The following is a 10,261-nucleotide window of genomic DNA, read 5'->3' as shown; positions in this document are numbered from 1 at the left end:
TCAAGTATCCCGCAGGTCTTATTCAATGAAAAGTCATCATCACTATGTTAAAGGTTGAATCAACAAAGTCACCAAGATCAGTTCTGCCTCCTTCTAAAATAGTCTATAATGATGTGATTGTTAGAACACCAAGGGGGGTTTTCTGGACATAAGGGTGCATTCTCAGGTTCAGGACTCAAACATTCCAGATTTTTTTTTAGGTCTGATCAGATACAATAGGATCAAGTACAATTTATCTACTGGTTACTTTCATGTGCACAAATATTGATTAGACTGTTCTAGACCCATACTATATTCCGTGTCACAAGAACACAAATAGGCTACTAAGTCTGAGATGGAATGTCTAAACTGTATTAGTCTAATTAATGCTATTATTGCATTATTGTCCTATAAATATAAACAGAAATTCATATTAACATGAACAATAGGCAATTTCTTGTACTGAATTCAAATATGGGGAAGCTTACAGAAAGAGAAGAGGAGCGCTACTTAGGTGTCTTTGGTATCTTCCACTGGTGCTCTTTGGTGACAGGGATTGAAGTCTTCAAAAATGAAAAAGGAGGTCCAAGGCACTCAAGTGGATTAAGAGTCCACTATCAGAGTCTTTATTAAGTTGGGCTAAAACATTATCTTGGCTGGTGACATACGTGTTGCGGCTTGCATCTTCTTAATCCACTTGAGTGCCTTGGACCTCCTTTTTCATTTATGGGGAAGCTTATTCTTAAGAGATTATTTCAACTGTGGTATCCCAAAACAAATGCCATGGCAGCATGTTATCCTATCTTAAAATAGAAATTACATTAACAAAAAGCATTACAGAATAATAATAATGTAATGAGAAGGTGAACAGGGGTCCTACAGATATTTGTGCCCAAACTAAGATGGGCCATCTGAAGCCTGCATATAATTTCCTGGAAAGAGTGTTGTAAAAACTTACACTAGTTTCAGTTACAACAAAAAGCAAGAAAAGACAGTAAAGACTGCTTCATCTGTCTTCATACAGGTAACACTTGGACTTAAACCATCTGGTTATTTTAAAACAAAATTGATATGAACTGTAATTGTCTGGTTGTATGATATTTATTTGTGGACATGTAGTGTATTTATGATCTAGTGGCTTACACTATTTTTTAATAAAAACCCTCTTCAATGACGCATTATGCACTTAGTTTGTTTATTATATTTAATGTATCTTGTCAGTGTCCTACAAAACTTATCTCCAAAAACATTGCTGGAATTGAGAAAAACTGGTCTCATAAAAACCTTTCTCATGGGCACTCGCGCATATTTATCATGCATTGAAAATGAAATGAAAATATATAATTAATGCAAAAAAACATTTTCAAAGGTTAGATTTGGTCTCTGGATTATGTCACATGTTCTTCTTGTCAATTACAAAAAAGACAAGACTGGAGATTTTGCAAAAGTCTGGCAATATGTTAGCAAAAGACTACATCAGAGCACTTCTCTCTACAGAGAGTGGTCAAACAGATAACACTGAGAATATTTAATGAAACTGACAGAGAAGACCTGGGTACGGAGATGGAGAAAGGGTTAGGAGAGAGGTGCAGCTTCTTGTTTTATGGTCTCCCCCCTGGATTTGTGAAGGAGGGTCATCAGGTTTCTGGTGGAGTAATAAGGCCTCTCCAAAGATCCATCATTCCTCTCCAGGTCCTCCACTACAGAATGGAGAGAACAACGGTTACATTAATGACGTTGAGAGTAACAATGAGATTTTGGTAACTGGTACATAGAGATGATTCAGTAATGATGCACTGGGTCAGTAGTACTCACTAAGACAGATGGAGAGTGTGTTAACACACATGCTGTAGACACTGAAAAAGCCCTGAGCAATGATGTAAGCTCCCACCGTCACAATCTAGACAAAATATCATTAGCACACAGCAGAATTAAACAGTGTGTTAAATGAGCAACACTAGAAATGTGTACACCCCTGGTATTTGCTTATTAGTAAATAGCATGTCATGAGTACATGACCCCCCAGATAACCAAATTTTACTGTTTTATTTCACCTTACTAGTGTTAAATATTGAGATGAAACAAACAGCAATATGAGTGCTAATCGATTCCAGTTTGGCAAGAATGTGAACATTATCAAACACAATTTATTTTTGAACTCACAACAATTTGCACCCAATAGTAGTTCAGCATCTCCGCCTGGAAGGCATCAGGCAAGCGGATTCTCCCAGAGAAGACATAGAAAGAAAGCACCCCTAGAAAGAAAGAAAGAAATGAAGACAGAAACTTGAGTCATGAGGTAATATGATGAGTTTAAATCTCGTATTTGTAGTTTCCGATAAACTGATCACATTAGATACAGCTTTATTTCCTCACCAACTGGTCCAACCACCAGTAGTTTGCAAAATAACAGCACCACATCTGTCACACGGTCCAATAGCACCACCCTGTGGACAAACATTGAGCATATCAGCAACAACTGACAGAATGTGAAAGCACTTCCCTCCTATGAAAAATGTCCAGCAGACCTACCGCTCAACATTCCTCATCACCAGGTCAGAGGCAAGTCTAGCAGAACTATAGAAGTTTTCACCATAAATGGCCATCTGATGATCACAGTAATAACACACATTACTATAACACATTATTATATGCACATTCATTATTTCACTAACAGAGCAAAGTGATACATAATTAGTGTATTTGATGACAAAGTCAATGAATAGCAACATTAACAGGACTTACCATGACAAAGGCATTTTGGTTGAGGATATTCAGGAAGCGCCCAAAGCACCAAAATCCAAAATGGAGACGGGAGAATACAAACAGTCCACATGACCCCTCAAAGTCTGAGGAGACATAAAAACCAAAATGAGATCTGTTTATGAAGTACAGACTCACATAATCAGAATTTGTATCAAATATTAATTTTAGGGGTGGCCTCACCCTTAAACTTGTGGTAAAGGCACTCCAGTATCATCCTTGGCAACTGGAATATGGTGAGCAGTAGTGAACCTAATGCCAGAGAGCCAAAATGGAAGCTTTCAAAGGGAGAAAAACACAACAACAAAAATATGAGTGCCTTTAAAAGGTATGTAACATATAAAATGTTCAGGACCACATTATGGAGACCACTATGCTGTTAAGTTTTGCAGCTCTTACTATAGAGTCCTTATGAAGGCCTGGTACACACGGCAGGCAGGGATGTCTCTCTTGTTGAACACCCAGTAGTACGAGGCAAAGGTCCCTGCCAGAGTGGACTGGCCAAGGGCAATAACAAAGACGACACTCCAGAGGAAAGCAACGGTGTTGTAGACATGCAGGTAGACGATGTTCTGCTGGAATACCCCTTCATCATCGTACTTATTGAAGATACAGCGGACAGAGGGGCATTGAGGGTAGGCCGAAGATTCAAATGTCTGATGGGAAAAGGAAGAAAAGGAAAAACAGAGTAAAGAGGTGGAAATGGGAAGTTGAGAGGGGAAAACTCTAGTAGGTTAGAGTCACTTTGATACTTTATTTGTGATTTAGAAAGCACAGAACAAATCCACACAGCGCTATTGTCAAATTATTTTACCTGTGGGTGACACTCGTCTGTGCTATTGATAAGTCTGCAGCCACTGGCAGAGGAGTTGAGAGCCACCACCCTGTACAGCGGAGCTCCAGAGGTTGCCAGGAAGAAGGAAGTCATTGCCCAGTAGCAACCACACAACAGCACCAGTAAAAAGGTGATCAGGGGGTAAGCCAATGTGGACATCATGCACCTTATGGCCCTGTGCAACAAAGACACCCCTTTAGTTGTATTTTGGTTTTAACCAGGGGCAATGGGGAATGGTAGCACTTATTACAGAAACGTTAAAAACACCAGTGAGAAAAGACGTAAAATGTGAACTTGAAAGTGGCAAAACATAATCTACAAATGATCTTGTAGGTGTATTGGATAGCCCTGTGGCAGGCATAACAATAACTATCATGTGAAAGTGGAAATCTCACTTGTTGGACTCATCTAGAAGGGCCACAGCAGTACAGAGTCGCTTCCTGAAGCAGTCTAGGATCACCACCAGAATGACTTCAATCACAATCAGCATGATCACTAGAGACAAAGATAAGTGTTTGTAGCATCCCAACAATACTAACCACAACCAAAAAATTCCATATTCATGATAGAAAGACATAACACCACATAATAGTTTATGAAGCTCACAGAATACTAGCCAGGTCTCCTTCACTTGAAAGTAAACGGAGACGTTTGTTCTGAAGTTGAGATCCATGATGGACAGTTTGGATGTGCTGAAGTACTTATATTCTGAGTAGCAGTAAAATATTCCTGTGTGAGGGGAACGCAATCACATGGAATCATAAATCTAGCCTAGAAACAGATATATTTGCATTCAAATCAATTGCATTAAAATGCAAATGTGTTCTGTATTACCGTAGCCCCCTAGAGCTAGCACTCCAACAATGAATATTGAGATCACAATGAAGGGCGGATACATCAACAGCAGCATGAAGAAAAGACTGAGGACCATGGCCAACATTAGACCACTGAAATAACACAAGAGATCAGTGTCATACAAATGGATGTCTGTTATTTGGTAAATGAGAGTTATTTAGATCACACTTACAGTAGTATCCAGTACCAAGAAGAGACAAAGTCCTCAGAGATTTGCATAAGTATGGGCTTGGTGTTGTAGACAGTGATTAGAGAGCTGAAGGAACACACACACACACACACACACACACACACAAACAAGATGTAGAAGACACAAGATTTTTTTTCTCTAGGCTGTTCCAACATAGAAATTATTCGTTCAGGATGCAGATAGGTACCAACCCGATGGCATCTGTGAGGCTTGCGAGGGTGTGGTTGATGGAGACCATACCAGGCAGAGTAAAGTTAGAAGGGATGTAGTTCAGGGCACTTAGACTGGGCAGACACTTTCCTCGAGCTGGACAAAGTAAACATCAAATCATTAGTCTAACTAAAAATTACATTCAATATTTCCAGGATATATAAGCATTCTGTCTTTACCCTGTGCACTTTGGTTATATGTCATGAGAATTAGGCTAATTGATGTTTGGTAGGAATGCAAAGATTTGGTAAGTATACAAAGGGATTTGTAAAAGAGGGGCACTTTACTTGATAAGCTTGGGACATAAAAAGATGGACACAGTTCTTCATCAAGGATCTTTTGGATACTCTGAAAAAGAGGAAGCGTAGCATTAAACATGAGAATAGGAAGCCTGTGACTTTTGATTAGGGCCTTTTTCCAACAGTTTATTATAACATTACGTGCTTCACATGCTTGAATTATCTGAAGAGGCACATACATCCAGGTTAATGCACTATGAGATCAAGTCCACACAATACAAACTATGCTATTATTGTACCAGTTCGGTGGTGGCCAGGTCAAGGCTGGGGTCACAGTACCGCTGGTCAAAGAAGTTTTTGGGCTGGGAACCAGATTCATAGGCATCAGGGGGCAGCATCCAGAACTCAGAGGGACACTTACTAACACAAACCTACAAAGGAGAGAGAGAAAGACAGAGACAGTCATTAAAAAAAGATGAGAAAAAAAAAGGAGGGGTGGGGGGGGGGGTTATCTGGCAAGCATCATGCATCATATTTGTATTGTGTCTTACCTGCATTGTTGGGTTTTTACATATATGAGAGAGGAAGAAGAAAGTCTACCTGCATTGTTGGGCATTTTATACCATCAAGCGCAGCAGGCATCACGTTAGTCGTCGTTTCACACTTCAGCAAGTCCACATATAGCATGTTGGGGCGGTCCCTGACAGTGGAAGGGAAGGATTTTTGTAGGTTTTCATCAATGCAATCGCAATTAAAACCTTGTAATAACTGTATTATTCTTTTGTGTGTTTTTTGCATGTAAAGAGAGACAAGATACTGACAAATATTTTCCAGCTCCACAAAACATTCCACCGGAGTCCCTGGGTAACAGAATATTGCGAGAGTCTCCAAGTAGCCAGGCTGTCAGTGGAGAGAGAGCAAGTTTAGTTTAAAAGAGAGTTGACTAAAGGGGGGCGTTTGAAATAGATGGTCACTCATAGGAGTAGCAAAATTAGAGCACTATCTTGGCAATTTATCTGGGGGTTTACATAAGCCCACAACTTGCCATAAAATGTCTTCAACTTGAGAGAGAGAGAGAGAGAGAGAGAGAGAGAGAGAGAGAGAGAGAGAGAGAGAGAGAGAGAGAGAGAGAGAATGAGAATGAATTAACTTACAGGTGAAATATTTCTTACCAATAACTCCTAGCGCTATAAAGCCCGTGACAGCGAGGAGGAAGATAATTGAGCACAGCATATCTGTACACGACCTGGGACAAAATAACGTTAGACATTTAACATTAGGTCTACATGCTATAACTGAATTTTGAAGAGAATATCTAACGTACTAAACGCTTTATGCAATTAACGTTACATTCTGGACCAAAAAATAATCATTAACTTTAACCTAGGTTCATCATTTAACCTAACTTAGTATCTCGAACTTTGTCATGTCAATCATTTCGTTAGAGCGTCGTTTTTCTGAAATCTCGTCATTTTATGGGAACCTTAAACCAAAGTGAAGCGTAGAACCCACACACTATGTTAACTGATATTTTTTCAAATGATAGCTAGGTGTAACGTTAGCTAGCTAGCTACTCCGGTCTGTTGTAGAAGACAGCACAAACCTTTTGCTTCGCGTTAACAGGTCCAGTACCGGTCCAGTAAACTCGGCAGACCCTGCAATAATATTAGAGTAATAGGATAATATGTTATTAGGGCATTCTCTGCATACTTGAGTTTCGACATTTTGCTAACGTTAGCGTATATTTTCTGTTGCAATGTGACCAACATCTAACTACAGGACTCAATCGGCGTAAAAATTGCACTCGAGTGATACTCACCATCATCCGAGTAAATCATTTTAGTACGCTTTCTTGCTGAAGCAAAGAACCAACCTGCATTGAAATTCAGTTCAATTTACATTAACGATATTTTCTTGTAGGTTACATACACTGTTAACGTTACCCAAGGAAATTTGGAGACGGTTTGTTTTCAAATTCAAAGCTAAACAGTTATGCAGCGCGCGCGCTTATGAACGAACGTGGAACAGTGGTTCAGTGCAGCAGGTCTGACTGCCACTAGCCAGGCTATTCTCAAAGTTTATAAAATAAATCAGGAGTTCTAGTTAATTCTCACAAATCCAAATATTGGATTATTACTGTCTTTGTGTGGGTTTAAAACAATTACATTTATCACTGCTGTCAAGTGATTTTACTTGAAAAAAAATAAAAAACCTATGTGACAAGCAAATATCGATATGATATATACGAATATGATTCAGCTAATTCATGGGGACTAGCCTATAACACAGGAACTGGGGCCTTCTAGGGTTTGAATTTAAAGGAAAAACCCCACCCTAAAACTATTAAAAACAGCTATTGGCTGGGCCAAAACCAGACAAATGACGTAATGCGATGTCAAGATGTTTCCAGCTCAGCTACCAGTGAGTTTAATAGCAGAATAATTTTCAGCTAGGCCTATCTAAAATGTCAATGGTAAACACAGGTTTACCATTGACAATCAAAGAGCAATAGGGTTTCTGAAGACACAAGATTTTTTTTCTCTAGGCTGTTCCAACATAGAAATTATTCGTTCAGGATGCAGATAGGTACCAACCCGATGGCATCTGTGAGGCTTGCGAGGGTGTGGTTGATGGAGACCATACCAGGCAGAGTAAAGTTAGAAGGGATGTAGTTCAGGGCACTTAGACTGGGCAGACACTTTCCTCGAGCTGGACAAAGTAAACATCAAATCATTAGTCTAACTAAAAATTACATTCAATATTTCCAGGATATATAAGCATTCTGTCTTTACCCTGTGCACTTTGGTTATATGTCATGAGAATTAGGCTAATTGATGTTTGGTAGGAATGCAAAGATTTGGTAAGTATACAAAGGGATTTATAAAAGAGGGGCACTTTACTTGATAAGCTTGGGACATAAAAAGATGGACACAGTTCTTCATCAAGGATCTTTTGGATACTCTGAAAAAGAGGAAGCGTAGCATTAAACATGAGAATAGGAAGCCTGTGACTTTTGATTAGGGCCTTTTTCCAACAGTTTATTATAACATTACATGCTTCACATGCTTGAATTATCTGAAGAGGCACATACATCCAGGTTAATGCACTATGAGATCAAGTCCACACAATACAAACTATGCTATTATTGTACCAGTTCGGTGGTGGCCAGGTCAAGGCTGGGGTCACAGTACCGCTGGTCAAAGAAGTTTTTGGGCTGGGAACCAGATTCATAGGCATCAGGGGGCAGCATCCAGAACTCAGAGGGACACTTACTAACACAAACCTACCTACCTACCTACCTACCTTTAAAACAATTACATTTATCACTGCTGTCAAGTGATTTTACTTGAAAAAAAATAAAAAACCTATGTGACAAGCAAATATCGATATGATATATACGAATATGATTCAGCTAATTCATGGGGACTAGCCTATAACACAGGAACTGGGGCCTTCTAGGGTTTGAATTTAAAGGAAAACCCCCACCCTAAAACACTATTAAAAACAGCTATTGGCTGGGCCAAAACCAGACAAATGACGTAATGCGATGTCAAGATGTTTCCAGCTCAGCTACCTGTGAGTTTAATAGCAGAATAATTTTCAGCTAGGCCTATCTATCAATCAATCAAAGAGCAATAGGGTTTCTTTTAAGACTCACCATTTTGCACAATGTTCAACAATCATACAAAGGGAAATCCATTGTGCAAGAGGCAGAGATACCAGTTTCTCCACTGACAGTAGCCTCAATAGACCATCATGCAATGCAGCCACAAGACTTTGGAGAAAGGCCGCAAACACATGCGCTGTTGCCACCTTGGTGACTTTGTCGCTAGATTTAGAGACTTTTCAGAACCCCCTGGTTTTCCATCAGTATACGTCTCATTGAAATGCATGGGATATTGTCAGTTTTTTGACAAATCACAAATGCTTATGTGAAAGCCACCTGGGTCTCCACGATCATAGACACTATAACTCACAGCTGAATAATCACACTTACAAGCTATTTATATGCCCATATGTCTACCTGAAAGCAACATCCCTATTTCTGGGAGTTGTCAAAAGGTATCCTGGGAAATTCAGGAAATCTGTAGAAGTAGACGAGACATGATCAGGGAAAGTGGATATGCTATACCAAGAAAGTAAATTACATCTCTTTATCACAACTAACCCAAGGAATGCATTGAAGTTCAAAGATTGATGATATCTAACAGTGTAAGAGTATCTGAGGGTGGAATAGGGTTTTCTAAAAGAGCTGAAGCCTCTCTATAATGGGCCTGGCAAGCCTATGCCATCCACCAACAGGTAACTCCCTAATTAAAGTAAACACCAACAAAAGTGTGTTAATATGACACTGTTCTTGCATAAGATACAGATTTGGTATTTTGATGGTGGTGGTGGAAAATTATGTCTCAGTCACTGCTCTAGAATCTCGCATACTGTAAATTGTGTTTGAATCTGGTGAATGGGATATGGTTTACATTGTTTTCCTACTTGTCAAACCTTTCAGTGACCACCTGTGCATGAATATGAATGGGGTCATTGTTATTCTGGATGACTCCACTCCCATCAGGACAGAAATTTCACCATAGGATGAACATGATCACTCAGAATGGCTTGTATTTGTTGGCATTTACATTGCCCTCTAAGGCGTTGAGTGGACCAAAATATGCCAGGAAAATGGGCCCCATACCACAAGAAACCAAAAGAAACAAACTTCTTTTGACATGCCACACATGTACTCACCCACTTGCTGAGAGGAGGCAGAAGTATGACTCATCTGACCATATTTTTTTGTGCCTGTGTTCTTTTCACCACTTCACTCGCGAAAGTGCATTTTTACGGTAATAAGGGCTGACCATAGTGTCTCTGTGACGTTCTGAACGGACAGTTCAGTGGTTTGTCTGTTTTTCCTTATATCCCGAACCAATGAATGGACATTATGGTCAGAGAGTATGTGCTCCTGTCCACAGCCAGTCCAAGCCGCCTATGTCTTTCACTCAGATTTCCATGCCAACAACATCACCTTAGTCACTGTTTCTCATGAAACATCAACAGGTTAAGCAGGCTTTGTCACTGAAGCTCCTGCCAAACTTGCCCCAACAGTGAGTCCTCTCTCTAAGTCAGTGATTGCTTAATTATCTTAAGGATTGCACATATGGAAGCACCTTCTTTCAATGTACTTTGTATCCT

The 10,261-nt window shown here is 39.7% G+C and overlaps 1 protein-coding gene across 1 annotated transcript; it reads right to left on the bottom strand.

Annotated features, from left to right (window-relative positions):
* Positions 1 to 1,554: 1,554 nt before the first annotated feature.
* On the bottom strand, positions 1,555 to 8,321 carry LOC139922857 (choline transporter-like protein 4). Its single transcript, XM_071913484.2, has 22 exons — positions 8,223 to 8,321; positions 7,972 to 8,032; positions 7,666 to 7,780; positions 6,244 to 6,317; positions 5,893 to 5,971; positions 5,672 to 5,771; positions 5,371 to 5,502; positions 5,120 to 5,180; positions 4,814 to 4,928; positions 4,605 to 4,688; positions 4,412 to 4,524; positions 4,184 to 4,306; positions 3,973 to 4,072; positions 3,557 to 3,752; positions 3,142 to 3,398; positions 2,926 to 3,020; positions 2,725 to 2,828; positions 2,512 to 2,585; positions 2,356 to 2,426; positions 2,143 to 2,234; positions 1,795 to 1,879; positions 1,555 to 1,679 (listed from the first exon to the last, which is right to left on the bottom strand). The coding sequence occupies exons 1-22, from the start codon at positions 8,319 to 8,321 to the stop codon at positions 1,555 to 1,557; spliced, it is 2,355 nt and encodes a 784-aa protein (XP_071769585.2).
* Positions 8,322 to 10,261: the final 1,940 nt, after the last annotated feature.

This window comes from Centroberyx gerrardi, chromosome 12 (genome assembly GCF_048128805.1).
Source record: "Centroberyx gerrardi isolate f3 chromosome 12, fCenGer3.hap1.cur.20231027, whole genome shotgun sequence".
NCBI lineage: Eukaryota > Metazoa > Chordata > Actinopteri > Beryciformes > Berycidae > Centroberyx > Centroberyx gerrardi.
Note: the sequence above shows the minus strand (reverse complement) of the source record. Positions and strands in the feature narration are given on the sequence as shown.